General features: G+C 36.6%; 1 protein-coding gene across 1 annotated transcript in view; it reads right to left on the bottom strand.

The window, feature by feature from the left end:
* Ammecr1 (AMMECR nuclear protein 1) overlaps positions 1 to 15,775 on the bottom strand; it is a 107,890-nt gene that overhangs the window by 41,953 nt on the left and 50,162 nt on the right. The window contains exon 2 of the mRNA XM_021153402.3: positions 12,990 to 13,100. Coding sequence (XP_021009061.1) covers positions 12,990 to 13,100 — 111 coding nt within the window. The remainder of the gene's footprint in view (positions 1 to 12,989; positions 13,101 to 15,775) is intronic.

Here is a 15,775-nt window from a genome sequence, read left to right as displayed (position 1 = left end):
CACTGACATCCTAAAGGAACAAAATGCTACCAATTTCTGGGCTAGCACTTCTAGCCGCTTGCTGGTTTCTTATCCATGCCAGCATTAATTTGCAGTGTTGCTAAGAGCAAATATGTAGGCCCTAAATATGTGATATGACAATATCTTACATTAGTAAAATTCTCTGAAATTCTAAGAGACATGTAACATGGATAATGTCCCAAATACTGCTATTCATTTCATTATAATTAACAGGCAATATGTGAATAAAAATAGAAAGTTGTTTTCACTGTCAAATTTAAAAATACCTATCTTGATACCAGGATTCTTGATGATGTTTTATCTGGTTCAGACAAAGGAAAGCTCTTACTTGGATCGGGAAAAAAACCCATAAGACATTCAATAATGCCTATATTTCTAAAGTTTTCATTAGTCTTTAACTCAAAAATGTAATGATAATATCTATAAAAATATTACTATAAATTTAAAAGTATTTCCTTTTTTCCATTATTCCTCAAATCTCCACTACAGTAAAAAAATGACATATTCTGGATGATTTTATTTTTTTTTCAAAAGCCTGATTCTTGTAAATCTAAAACTGGTAGAAGAGGCATAGCCTGTTACCACACATACACATTTCCATTCTAAAATCTGTTTTTCTTCTATGAGGAAAATTCAGTCATAGGTACATTTATGTTCTGCTTATATAACTTTCTTCTTTTATGCTACTTTTAAGAGTCTTAAATTACAAAGGAAAAAAAGGAAGAAGAAAAGAAAATGAAAGCAATGCTTGACCTAAATGACCTAGAAATCTGGGTACTTACTTCAATATAATTCTAAGGAGTGGACCAACTTCTTACTGCTAAAATGATGCCTTCCATCTGACCAGTGGTAGAGATGAGCAGAGTCAGGATAATTCTCCTGTCCCTTCTGGTAAATCTTTACCCAAGCCCCCAGAGTCATAGATTTCAGACAGTTGTTCCTTCCTAGAACCTGAGAATTGAATTAGTATTCCATGTAAATGTATTAGAGGCTGGGTACCCACATTTCACAGAAAGGGAAATCAAAGCTTTCAGACTCTATGTCCCCTGAATGAGAAGCTCATGTTGGAATATGGGAGTACATAAGGCTGAACTGGAGTAAGAAGACTGCTGTGAAGAAAACCTTTAGTTTATTGTATTAGGTTTCCTTTTGTTTTGAAAAATATTTTTCAATGGTGGGACCAAACCTCCACTCCTAACTGAGGAGCTACTGACAGTTGTTGGCTTCTCAGGCAGTGAGAGTCAGTTATTGTTAAGGAAGATAGTGCCTTGGGATTTTAACAGAGAAGAGAACTGGGGGGGGGGGAGATAAATAGAACTGGAACCTGGAACAAACAAACTCTGATGTACTGGGAAGTTGTGGAAAACAAAGAGTGGAGAAACTGAATGCCTGAAGGATAAGGATGCTCACTCAAAAAATTTTTTTCAATTGAAGATAACACTAGAAGATTAGCTGATTGAACGAAGCAAGTATCTCTATAAAGAAGAGGGAATAAAGCTCGTGAGGGCAGAAAAGTGTGATACTGTGCTTTGGAATACAAGTTTTAGAGTTTGGATCAGAGTCAAATCCAGGTGCTATTATAATTGTCATTCAGTAAAACTGAATTTTCCTAAGCCTTGGATTTCCCTAACTAAGTAGAAAATAAATGAAATGACTTCAACTTGATGTAGGTGCTGAAGAGATTAAATGAGGCAACATATAAAACAATCAGTACAGGTCCAGTACACAGAAAATAAAGTTTATAATTATTGATATGATAATTATTATCAGAAAACATAACTACTACTATGTTTGAGACATTGTTACTTTTATTATGTATTTTTAACTATTTAAGAACTTCAATGAACACTGATCTTAGCCATGCTCCCAATCCTACCCCCATCTATCTGTGAGTGTGGTGTGGGGCCACCTGCTAGAGTGAAGCTGACCCAGCAGGAGCAACAGCCTTAGCAGACACTGACTATCCTCGCCCAGAAGCCAGCAACTGTCAAGAGCTCCTCAGTCACGAGTAGAGGTTTGTTTTCACACTGAAGACATTTTTCATAAAAAAAAAAAGAGAGAGAGAGAGAGAGAGAGAGAGAGAGAGAGAGAGAGAGAGAGAGAGAGAGAGACCTAACACAATAGACTAAAGGTTTTCCTTCACAATCTTAAAACAGCTTCCACTACTACTACAGGTTTAAATGACTATCACATTTATTGAGTGTGTGAATATACATGGGTGTAGAGGTCAGAGGATAATTTGTGGCAGTCAGTTCTCTTCTTATACCAATTGGGTCCCAGGAATCAAATCCAGGTCACCTGGCTTGGAAGCAAATGCTTTTACTCACTGAACCATCCTCCTGGCCCAGTCTTCTTCTTTAGATTGAAAAGCTCTAATAGTATTCTATATTTGATGGAATTAATATAAAAATATGATGTCAGGCATATAGTTTAAAAGTTAGTCTTTACATTATAAAATGATTCTTTTATTGTAGGATTCATTAAAATGATGTATATATTAATATAAAACAAAAATATAGAAATCTGCATACTTGTATACCTTCTATCACATAAATTGAGTGATAGCCCAAGACAGTGTCTATGTTCTAACTCTAGCTCCAATTCTATGTCATAAAGTATTGAGACAACTGAAAGATCTAATTCTAGTTCTAGCTTGAAATCTCTCGATTCTATGGCCCCCAGGGCCACAGTTTAACATAGACAGTGATGGCAGTAGCTTCAAAGCTTTCAAAAATAAGAGTCAGTTAAAAATCTTATGGCTGGGTGGATGGAAGTCAACTGTACAACTCTGCATCTTACCACTTAAACATCTGAAGACAAAGAATTACTCAGAGAGTAATTTTTCACCACTGCTGGTTAATGTGGCTTTCATGAAGAATAATGTGCTAAATACAGGCAGTCTGTGGCTTCAGGCATTCAAACTCACTGGCGCCTAGTAAAAGAGTAACTGGGGTCAAGGTACTGAGGTTAGAGGTATCTGAAAATGAAAGGGTCTCCTTAGCTGGTAGTGCATTCCAGGTCAATGGAACTAACTGAGACAGAAGCTCATTTCCTGGAAGATTTAAAGGCAGGTTGCCTAGAAGACTTCTAAGGGTCTCTTCCAGCTCTACAGCAAGCATCAGTTCACGTGGAGCTTCATCAATCTCTTATGACTATTTAAACAAGGGATTAATCTTGTGTGAATCTGCTCTGTAAAGTGTTCTGTACCCAGTTCTGTCCTACAATTCAATAAAACTGCAACTGGCCTTAAAGTAACTCATCACTATCAATCAGCTTCAGCCTCTCTTATAAGCTCAAATACATTGCATCAATGAAAGGTCACAAAAGCCAACAGAGGCAAATGGAAAGGAAGAATGTAGACATGGCTATCAGGATCAAGTAAAGCTGCTACCAAGCAATGAGACTGGCTTGTGTTTATTTGCTTTGACGTGGCTTGGTAAACTAACAGTAAGGGCAATTTCATACTGGAGAGACAAACATATAAAGTCAATAATGATAATCCAGTGGGTTAAATATTTACAACAGAGGCCTGAACGAAGTGCTGTGGGAACACAAAAGACTAACCAGCTTTGCTGGGGAGTGTCAAAGAAATTTCATAGAGGAAGTAACAAGCAAGCTGAGTCTTGAATAATGAGTAGGAGTTGACTGGGTGGAAATGGGGTGAGGCAAAGCTGGCAGAGGAAAAACATGTTCAAAGCCAGAAAGGCATGAAAGAATATACACAGAAAATGGTACCTAAGCACACATGTTGGATTGTGAGGTTGGGGCTTGGTAGGGGAAGCGGCTTAGGAGGATGGGCCTCCCTCTGTGCAAACAGAAAAGAGTAGCTCATTTAAGCAATGATATGAATTTTGTTAAAACAACACTGGAGCCTGGTCTGAAATGGTTTGGATGGGAATCATGTGTACCCTGTGAGTCAAAATCAGAGCCTTGAATAAAGGAGTGGCATTACGGCTTAAACTGAAGAGATGAACTGGGTACTTACTTACCATACTTACTTGGTAGTGTACAATCAACAGACAATATCGACTAGTGGCACTTTGTTCAAGGGTCACACTGTGTGTGTGTGTGTGGTGACAGAGCACATTGTCACTGATTTATTTTTAACGATGGGTTGTGTCTTTTCATACTATAAGAACGCCTGTTAATTGACATGTGCAAGAGATAAAGGAAAATTCAAATTCCTACAAGCATATTTAAAGTTTACTTGTTTACTATGTTTACTACTTAACTTCAAAAGCAGAAATATGACATAACCAGAATGTGCTGATATTTTACATAAATATGCCTCTTAGCTTTCACAAGAAACATATCACATTGGTATCATCTCTCTTACAACCAAAGACACCAAAGTGCATAGAAATTCTTTAGCTTCTCTGATTTCACAAAGGGCTGAGGTAACTGGCACAGGAAGGTGGCCACTGCTGGCTCTAAGGCTTGGGCTCTTGAAACAGTCTCAACAGAGCCTCTATTCTTAAAAACTAAGTATCAAAAAGATGCAAGGTAAATTAAGAGGCAAATGTTGTTGTTATCAAAAAGACAGACATAATATTCAAAGGCATTTGTACTGAGACATAAAGGGAAGAAATGAGCCAAGTGTATAGGTTTCTGGATGAAGATTAGTCCAGGTTGAGAAGATGGCATGCACAAAAGCCCTGAGGAGGAACCTTGCTCAACATGTTCAAAGGAAAACAAAGCAGCTAGCCAGGCTGTGGCTGAGGAACATGGAGACCGAAGCAGAAGATTAGAAAGAAAGTGGAAGTAAGCAGAGCCTTGTAATAATTTTATTCCGAGTAAAATGGAGATTTTGTAATGATGCTGGCTTTTACTCTAGGCAAAGGAAGGGGGTGGGTAGGTAGAGTTCAGCTGTGCCAATGAGTGTCTGTGGCCACATGGGCTAATGGGGTAAGTGTGCTGCTCTAAGCGATAATAAAATCTATGGAGTGGAAGAGGCAATTGCACAGGAGGGCACACAGTTTGAGACCACAGATACTCACTTTAGTGAGCTGCTACCTGAGGCATGGGAACATCTCCACCCACAACAGATGAGTACTTTAAAATGTAGCCTTTTAAGATGTAGTTTTGAATGAGAAGCAATTGTACCTGATGGATTTCTCACACTGTTAAATTTAATCTAGTCAGCCTTTCCCACTGAAATATTTAACAGTAGCAGCAGCTTAAATCTAGTATTATCTGCAATGACTCTCCCTATTTCTAGTCCTGCGTTAGAGGTGGAAATGCAGGAAAGAGGAAGTAATAAACGAGTTCTCCAGGATGTTTTGAGTCCAGATTTTCTTTTTTCCATAGTACTTTCAGGCTTGTTGAAGGCCAACCTATGTTCTCAGTTTTCCTTCCATTCCAAAGAGCTAAAAACCTTTCCCCCAAAGCCATATTGGCTCTCTTAAGAGAGCTTTTGAAAATAAATCAGCAGTTTTTAATATCTTCACTTTTTCTTAGAGTCAAAGCAATTATTAACTCTTCTTATGACAGCTCACTGTTAGAAGTCTTAATGTAACCTGCCTGATACTGATACCATGTTTGAGTTTCATAATTGATCATGCATATACTCTGCCTGAGTTTCTCTATGTCAATCAACTGGAGCCTGGGGTACAGGATGTGGAACACAACAAAGCAAATAGTTTAAATTGGGGCTTAAAGCAATGACCCTTTTAGTAGTATAAGACTAACCATCAGTGAAGAATTCACTACTTTTCATATACGACCTTGATCCCTATTTCAAAACCTTAGAATAGTGCTAGATATCTAGCTAGCAACTCCCCCTATTTAGGAAGCAACAAATTCTTACTAGAATGACTTAGGTTAAAAGCAACCTGAAAAACAAACAAAAAGAAATTCTCTTGCCTGCCACTGCCAATGAAGTGGCCACAGTTGGAACCTTTCAAACTGACTTTGTAGAACATATAAAGCAGGCCTAGGGTAGCTGGGTATAACAAGAGGAAGTTGCGCTCTCAGCAATCCCTGTAATTAAAGCTTCCTAGAATTTTCTATATGGCTTTTTCTTATTTTCCCTTTTACCATAAGGTAGGACACCAAGTTCGTATTTCAATGTGAAAATGTTAAAAGGGGGTTGGGAGGAAATGGGGACGCCAATATGCTAATCTCATTTAAATGATGTCCCTGCAGTTTAAATATGCATATACCGATTAATTTTGTGAGCTAAAGTAAGGTTATAAAATCAATAAAACCATAAGTCTGGAGAGCTGGCTTAGTGGTTAAGAGTACTTGCTGCTCTTGCAACACACCTGGTTCAGCTCCCAGAATCCCCATACAACTGACTGTAACTCAAATTCCAGAAGATCCAATGCGGCACCAGGAACACACACAGCGCATATTGATATATGCACACAAAATACTCACATAAAATAAAATTTAAAAATCTTAAAAAGTAATACAAATATTTTCTGATCATGGCACCAATTATTAGGCTGCATTTTTACATTCTTCATCTTAAAAAATTTAAATATACTGAAAAACATGCTACATAATCTCTTTCCACATATGATATATGTGTGTATATAATTAATTTTGTTAACTAGCAGCAGTTCAAACAATGTAGTCCTTTCAAACCTCATTTTATAGTCAATATTTGTGATTTGTTTAAAAAGCGAAAAAATTATGTAAAAACATCTGGAAGTTGTTTCTAAGAAAAATATATTCTTGGTGCAACATTAAAGGGTAACACAGTGTTTGGCCTTAGAAGGACAACAAATGGTTATCAGTAATAAAAACAAATAATTTTCTTCTAGTGACTGCTACTTTGAATATACACATGTCTAAGAGCAGGGCACAGATCACAGAGAAAGGCTTTCTTTTTGCCTTTTAAGGAAATCTTTTCAAAAGCATTTTCTTATGCTCAAAAATACCATAGCTAAAAATTTAATATGAAATTGCCACACCCAAACCTCAACATTCATTATTTTAAACTATTCAGATCACTAGCCCTACCACCCCCACCCCCACCACCCCCATTCTCAAAATGTGGTAAAAGTGTCCACAATTAGAAAGGTGGAATAGCAACATCATGGGAGCAAGGAGGTTAAGGTCATAAATGTATGTAAGAATGCAGTCAGGTTTTTGTGGTTTACTCTCTGCCTGTCAAACTCAAGAATCAGGAGGCCTGACACTGAAGACACTCCATTTGCAGCTTCTCTCACAGCTTTTTGCAGATGGCTCTTTCTGCTTTTCTGCCCCAAGGCATTGTGCCTGTGGCACTTAATCAAAGCAGCAGGGGAATTCCAAGTACAGACTGGAGATCTGAAAGATGGGATAGGAAATTAGAATCTGATACACTCAGTGCATTTAATTTCTATGGCAAGAGGTGCAAGATGGGTTCAGACAATTCTCCATGATTCGGGACCCATTAGCCATACTGGGAATGGTCCACGCTCTTTCGCTTCTCTTTCTACATTCAGCTGGCCAATTTTTTTGGCCACATCTCTGCACATTAGCACAATCTTGGGATAATGAAAAGAATGCATTAACCCAGCAGCTAAAACGAAGATCCCAGATTTCTACAGATAAGTATCTTCATCATGCTTACATAAGGGTAATATTGAATAAAACGTATGACAATCTAGGTTCCAAAATGTATCTTAAGTTAAATAGTTTACAAAATCTAGTAAGTTTTCACTTGGTAATTGAATTGAAATAACCACAGTAGGTATACATTTTAGAAATCGGCCATTCCCCCCTTTTCAAACAGTAAAGCATAGACTTAAGTTATTAGTTTTGCATTATATTTTTTGATAAATCTATTTCCCCCAAAGCATACACTTGCCATAGATGCTTACCAAAAACAGTCTGTCCTTAGCATCTCAGAATAAGCTGCCATGACAATAATGTACAGTCAGAAGTGACTCAGTGAGTTTTCATAAGAACAATCAATCTGGCAGATGCTAATGTAAGAACCAATATTACACAAAAAGGGAAGAACTAGTTTAATTTAATTATTCACAATGAGCCATGTGTAGTACTAAAATAATCAATCACAAGAATTAGCACAGAATAGCCTGTTCTGAGTGGGAAAACATAATTATGCTGTATACAATGGTTGTAAACTCATACCACTCTACCAAAAATGAAAGATGATGTTATCAAACACACACAAAAAATCAGTTTACAATGTAAGTAGTCACCCAGACATACTCAATCTGAATAAGCCCTTTCAAAGAAAAAAAAAAAAGCAAAGCTTGTTTGTAATTTTCAGTATCTCAAACAATCTAACAGCAAGCCAACATTTGTAATGTGCAAACAATCCTTTGCTTGCTTTTCTGGGTATTCCATTTCAGCACATACACACATACATATACCCACCACTTGTGCACACCGAATAAAAGAAAACTCAAAATCAAAACAATCTCTTCTTTTTATATGGTTACTCCATTTCTTAGAAAGAACTAAACCCCCACTGCAAATTTCTCAGAATGGAGAGCACAACAAAGGCAGCATAGTGAAGACTGGAGCTCCAGGTCCTGCTGTAACCTACATAATTACTCCACTGCTCAGCAGACATCTATGTACAAGAAACAGATGAGAAAAAAGATAATCATTTTGTAAGTGTGGTGACTGGCCACATCCCTGTCTTTACTAAGTATCAGTCACTCCTGTATTCTAGAATAACATGTTATTGCCATGAATTCACAAAGAGAGTTAGAGCTGGGCTTTCAAGATCAATTTCTAAGACCTTTTAAAGAGCCCTTCATTGACAGCGATGACTACACTCCTCTCTTAATCCTCATCTCCTACTTACAAGTTGCTTTTAAAGACCTAAAAAAGATAAGCCTTTCTATTGTCCAGCTTAGAAAAGCTATAAAGCCACATAAATACTATAAGTTATGGGTAAAACCAAATGATAAATACTAGAAACTTCTTATTCAATGAGACAAAAGACTATTTCTACTTCAATGTCTAGGCAATGAAAAGGACAGTAATCCATGTACTTCACTGCCAACCTGTGTTTTGAGTATGTCTCTGTGACCCTCAGCTATGCATCCAGCTTCGTGTTCATTATAAACTTCCTTGCTTTTGTCTTTAAGCTGAAGAGAGGGGCAATCACTTCTGTAGAGTTTCATTCTGTAATTATCACAAAGTTTTCATACCTTCTAATTATGTATTTTTATAATTGGTTGGGAGAACATCTTCAGGCAACTTATAAAGTCTTCTTTCAATCCAAAATAAGTCAAAATTTCAATTAAGTAAACTTTGACTATGACAAAATTTCAATTAAAAACTTCATTTATGAATCAAAACTTAAACCAGGGTGGATATTTCATTTAAAAAATACCTGGTAAATTTGAAGAACTATTTTAAAAGATTAATGAACTATAATATAAACAAGCTGCATGATTGTCATCTGAGAAAACTATTTTATAGAGAGACTATTCAGGTATTTGGAGACCCATCTTCATTGTAGCATTATTCACAGTAGCCCAAAGGTAGACACTGACCAAAGGTCCACAGATGAACAAATAGATACACAAATCATCATAAATAATTGACACAAGATTATTATTCAGTCTTAAAAGGGAAAGAAAATGGCATATCTTAGCACATGAAGAAATTTTGAAGACATTATGCTTAGTGAAGTAAGTCAGCCATGTGATAGCAAGTGGGGACCTGGAGGGGTCAATTCATAGAGACAGAAGGTAGAAAAGTAGTTGTCAGGGCTTATGAGGAATGAATGGAATGAACATTTAAAGGGTAGAAAGTTCCAATCAGGGAGGATTAAAAAGTTCTTGAGATAAAGCAGTGGGGATGGTCATGCAACAACATGAATGTAGTTAAGATCACAGAAGTGTACATTGTAAAATGATAAAACATAATTTTACTAGTATTTTACCAAAATAAGAATGGGTGTGAATAGCATTCTGGAAAATGGAATGTCTACCTAATCGCTGATGAAGCCCACCAATAACTAGATGTCCTTATTATTACGCCATCACTGAGAACTGTTTGCTTCTCTTGCTCTCCTTACTCCCCGGCTAAAGCCAGGCCCCGAAGTTCATCTCTCTGTGTTTGTTCATTTGTGAGTTATAAACTTTATGATAGGAAGACTAGACTTCAAAAACAACCACTAACTTGCTATGTTTAGAAATTCTGAGTTCCTCTTGAAGTCTAGGCTATACAACCAAAAATTATAGTTTCCTATCTGAAAATTATATCTGAAAAATTATAGTTTCCTATCTGAAAGTAGGATTTTGATATAAGCATTTTCTTCATTACAATAATTCAAGTAAACTTTAATCATAACTCTTCATTAGAACTTTTGAAGAATTACTGATCATTGACTTGTTAAATTTAAAGTAATCTTTTGAGTTCGTTATTTTCATGGTGAAGCTACAAAATAAAATAAGAATAACAATTTTATTTCTGTTTATGACATCTTATTTTAACTAACTTAATCAAACTTCCCATTAAGAGAACATAGACATGACATAGAATTCTGTGTTTATGTCACAGTGCAAAGTATGTTCTTGCAGTCCCTGGCCTGAACATGCATTTGAGTTCCTACCACTTACTAACTAGATGCAAGACTAAGTAAATTACTTAAATTCTTTAGTCTCTGTTTCCTCACTGTAAAGACGTAGTTACTAATATCTACAAGTTAGTACAAAGAATGCACAAAGCTCCTCCCAACAGCATCACGTGTAGGAAATAAGTACACAGAGTCAGACAAGGAGGAGAGAAGGGTTCATGGGCCCCAGCACCTCACTGCTGAACTACTGCTGCTGGAAGATAAATACTAGGGAAAGGGGAGTCACTGTATTCCCTTGTTTGCCCACTGGTGAGACCACCAAGCTTCAGTACATATTTCCAACCTTCTAGTCATACAAGCAACCCATGCTAAACTCACTGTCATAAACCAAACAGAGGCAAGGCTGTGAGAAAGGGTCTTCTAAGGACAATGAGCATGACAGTGATGAGAAAAGAAGGTGGGATAAGGATAAGAAGAATGCATTTTATGAGGCTGTCAAATAATAATTGTAACTAATCCAAAATTACTTGTCTTTAAAAACTCTTAATTCAAAATACATTTCTCAAGACACATAGAAACACACATAGAAACACACAGGTAGAGGAACATAAGCACATTTTTGGGACTGAAAAGCATTATTACATTAAAACTTCTAATAAGAATGACTCTATACAGCTTATGATTCCAAAATGAATTAAAATACTAATTAAATTTTTAAGATTTCTTTTGTTTATCTCTTCTAAATATCAAGATTTATATGTAAATTTTATTGACACAAACCTGAGAGGCAAACAGGATGCATATATGTGAGCACATAAAACACAAAATATGTGTATGTGTATATGTATGTGTGTATATATATATATATATGTATATATATATATATATATATGCATTCCTTTGAATGTACTATATACAATTTAAGGAAGCTGTATAGAAATACAAGGAAAGGGTTGAAAAGTAACCAGGAAGTTCCCAGGCACAGACCACAATGCAATCAGAGTTAAAAGTACACAAATACAGGCAATTTTCAATTGTGTGAAAAATTTACTCAGTTCACATTATTCTCAGGAAAAAAAACACAAGCTCAAAAAAAAAGTTGGATATTCTCACTTCCTAGGCAAAAGAATTTCTCTAAACAAAAGCAAGTTGTTACCAGTTACCACTGCTACCAAAGATTTATAAAGTATGGAATACTTCATAATGGAATGTTTCCCACAATTTCACTTGAAAGCACCAAGAAACTCTACACTAGAAATAGTGTATACGTAAACATAAAGTTTTACACTTGTAAAAGTTCTTAACAGGCTTGAGTTTACAAAGTTATATTCCTTGGAATCCTCGTGACACAAGACACCAGACTAGAGGGACAAAAGGGTCTGCAGTCAGATAAACTGGAGTCTAAAATGCTGCTTTATAGAGTTTTCTAGATTTAGAACATGACAACATTAAAGGTACAGCTTTTTAAATATTGGTGTTATAAGTCTGGATTTACACAACTCTACAGTAAGATAGATTGACACACCAATCCTGTAGCAAAGTAGTAATTGATTAATTATTTCATTCTCCTAACATCCTCCTAACACTGATATTGAGTATATAGAAGAAAATATTAGAACTATCACTTTACCTATGGAAGTCATGCAACTTGCCCCAAGTAACAATAGTTAGCAAAGACCAATCTCTTATTATACCAATACTGTATGGATTACAACTATGTGTCCGTAGCCACGCTAAAACATGAACAAAACCAGGAAATGCCTTTAGTAATAGGTCATTATTTAAGACATTTTCTTCTTCTCTGAAATAATTGTGGAACATAACTTGCTACAAGTTGTATTTATCAAAATCAGATGGCATGGTAGATAGCTTTCTGTTAGTGGAGAAGTTGAAGGCTGAGCCTTACGAAGTGTAAGGAGGCACTTGTGACTTTCACATTGTGTTAGAGGAAAGCACTTAAGCAAGCTACAGTTGAGGGCAAAATGGGAATGAGAATGGGTATGCTGCCAGGCTGTGACAGCACTTTCTTCCTAGGACTTCTTTTCAAGTTTTAAAGCACATAAAAGTTGGGCAAAATGTATAAAATGAAGGAGAAAAAACCAACAACTATTTTTAAAAGGTCTTAAAGGTGATCAAATCGAGGCTGTTAAGGTAGAAATCAGACTTTTGGTAACTCATGGACATTTAGTCACTCATTTTCAAGTTATACATAATAAGCTGCCCAATGGAAGAAAAAAAAAGTCACTTTAAAAATCAGTGGCAAGATAAATGTCACCATAGCATTTTATAGAATGATACATAGCAATAATACTTTATAAGAGAAGGTACCTGGACACCAAAAAGAAAAAAGCTAACAAGAAATGAGAGAGTAATGTCAACCATTTAACAAATGAAAAGGAGTCAAAGTATCACTTTCAAGTAGCGGAAGAGTTTTTTGTAAGTAGAAGTACATGAAACAGAAATGGGTCTTCACCTGGTAAGTGTGTACTCCCTGAGTCCTGAATGCAAATTCATGGCAGAAAAGGTACCTATGCATCCACGCAGTCTTTTGTCTCGACCAATCTTCCATGTTACAAACAGTGGGCTGTAACAGAAGATAAAATAGGGTAAACCAGTCAATTCAATCAAGACAGCATCTACTGAGTCTTTCCCATATGTTAGGTTCAGTGCCTAAGACATAAAGACCAAAAGACAAGCCCTGAAGGAGCTCAAGGTTAGTGCATTGGGTTGAGACTCTTCTGCACATTAGACACCAAAATTAATGTTTTAACAAAGTCTATATGCTAATCTTCATCAACAATTCTTTTTTTTTCCATCAACAATTCTTGCAGACTGATATTAATTTCCTGTTTGCAGATCAAACATAGTAAAATGAACACTCAAACCTGGTAATGTTGAGTCTAGAGCCTTAAATCAGCACAGGTGTCTGCAGGATTCTGTTTAAACCTGGGATCACTGGTTCATTTGTAAGTCTCATCTAAAAAACTGCGAACAGATAATCAACAACTTCAACAAACACCTCTCCTTATGAAAGATTAAAAAGGCAGCCATTGGTTCATAGGAAGCCAGCACAGAGGCAAACAGTCACAGCTTACTCACAAGGCAGGTGAAAACATGCACTATAAACCAAGCCCAAAATACCATCAATTAAGCTAAAGGGATACAAAGACATTTCATCAGATCCGATGGGTCTTTAGTTTGCCGGAATAAAATCAGGATGATTCAGATAGGTGAAGAAGTGGCTGCAAACATTAACCAGCGAATACCCTTACAGCAGAAGTTTTTACTTTTATACAAAAGGTTTTATACACTATGTGTTACACAAAATGGAGCTGAATATGGTAGACACTTGGGTTCTGCAGCAAGCCAGTAACAGCTTTGATTCATGACTCACTTGAACAATTATGTTCCAATTATGCTTTAGGACATTTTGCAAAAATAGAAATATATCATAAGTAGCATGGTCTGCATTACTATGAATATTCATAATAATAGTGGTATAACTTACTTCTGCTTTCTAAAATATTTAAATTTAGGATGATATACCATATTTTATGTATTTCTCATTAGTCCCTAGTGACATGCCTTTAATCTTAGCACTGGAACGGCGAGGCACACAGATCGCTGTGAGTTCAAGACCAGTCTTGTCTACAGAGTTAAGTTCAAGGACAGCCAAGGGTACATAGAGAAACCCTGTCTTGAAAAAATAAAAACCAAATCTAGAAAAAGAACAAGAAAACCTGCAGTATCTCCATGACCCAGGGCAACAATAGGATAACTAAGGAGTCCTGGTGAGGATCCAGTGCAGCAGAAGCCCGAGGCCTCAAACCACACCAATGACTCATTGCAATGAACATTTGCAAGTAAAGATGTGTGGACAAAAGGATATGTAGTGGGGCACACTGACACACTGCAGCTTCCATGACTAGGTTTTTGCTTGTTTGCTTGGTTTTCTTTTTGTTTTCTTTTGTGGGACTTGCAAGGGCAGAGGGCTGATATGAAGGGATGGGGAGACAAGCAGGACTGAGGTGCACAGTGTGAAATTCACAAAGAGTCAATAAAAAGGTAAAAACAAAAAGTTCTTGGGCAGTAAGACAGTCTGCTAAACAGGTTAATCACCCGCCTTAAACATTTAAATTATGGCAAGTTCTGACAGGCACAATGGCAGACTGGGTCCCAAACAAGCACTGCAGACAAACCAGGGTGCACTATGAAAAGGTCCCTTCCTCCATGAACTCAATGCTCAATAGTACTGAAATCTATGACAGCACTATCAAGGCAAAGGTGACATTCAGGCACTGGGTGTGACCTATACCAAAGGTATTAAAAGAAAATCCAAAGGGAAAGTCCAACTTTTCTGTTTTCTAGCTTCTATGTGCTAAATATAGATACATTTCACCTCTTTATTTTTTCCATTTTCCATCTTGGTGTAGTCCACCTCTGCAACCACTCCTATGGACAGCAAGATCATCAATACTCTCTTGTTACATTGACTAGACAACATCCCTACACAAGACAGGTCCTTTGACAGCGTTGACAGCTACAGAATGAAGAAAGTCATCCTATGATCTGTATAAATCCATGCTTTCAAAGTACCTTGAGGGTTTGTCAATAATACAGACCTACATTGTATACTTTCATCACCAGTGAATTAAGAAACATAAACGTGGGAGTGAATTCATTTCTTACCAAAACACTTGAAATGGAAGCCACTTAAAAGTGCTACACCTTCAATTATTTACCCCACTAGAATACATACATGTCATTCTTCTAATAATATAACTACTACATCTTCTCCAGTAAATACTTAAAATATAAAGGATAAATAGAACTACACATACTAACACTATACTGAACTATGAAATATGTTAAAAGGAATTTGACCACATAGTCGAGAGAATTACATGTGATTTCTTATAATGCTATGGTCATTCTTTGAGGAATTGTTAATATATGGCTAAGGGTGCTCCAGGATTATATTTTTGCAAAGCAGCCTAGGAAGCAAAGGCACTTCATAATAACTCAGGGCATGGGGATGTAAAACTGCAGAGGTCTGGGAGCCAGATTTAACATTCTTTGAATTTTTGACATTATTGAATATGTGTTGTTAAGAGTCCTCATAGCAGGTAAATTATCTATGTTATTTCCTATTTCTTACATGCCCTAGGCAACTTCCACTTTGGGAGTTAAGACTGAAGTAAAGCAGCTGTCAAGAAGGGGAGGGAATGACACCCTACTAAGTTTAAGACAGATGTTTGA

This window comes from Mus caroli, unplaced genomic scaffold (genome assembly GCF_978045245.1).
Source record: "Mus caroli unplaced genomic scaffold, Mus_caroli_1 scaffold_5, whole genome shotgun sequence".
In the NCBI taxonomy this organism is placed as follows: domain Eukaryota; kingdom Metazoa; phylum Chordata; class Mammalia; order Rodentia; family Muridae; genus Mus; species Mus caroli.
This window is presented reverse-complemented; position numbering and strand designations above follow the sequence as displayed.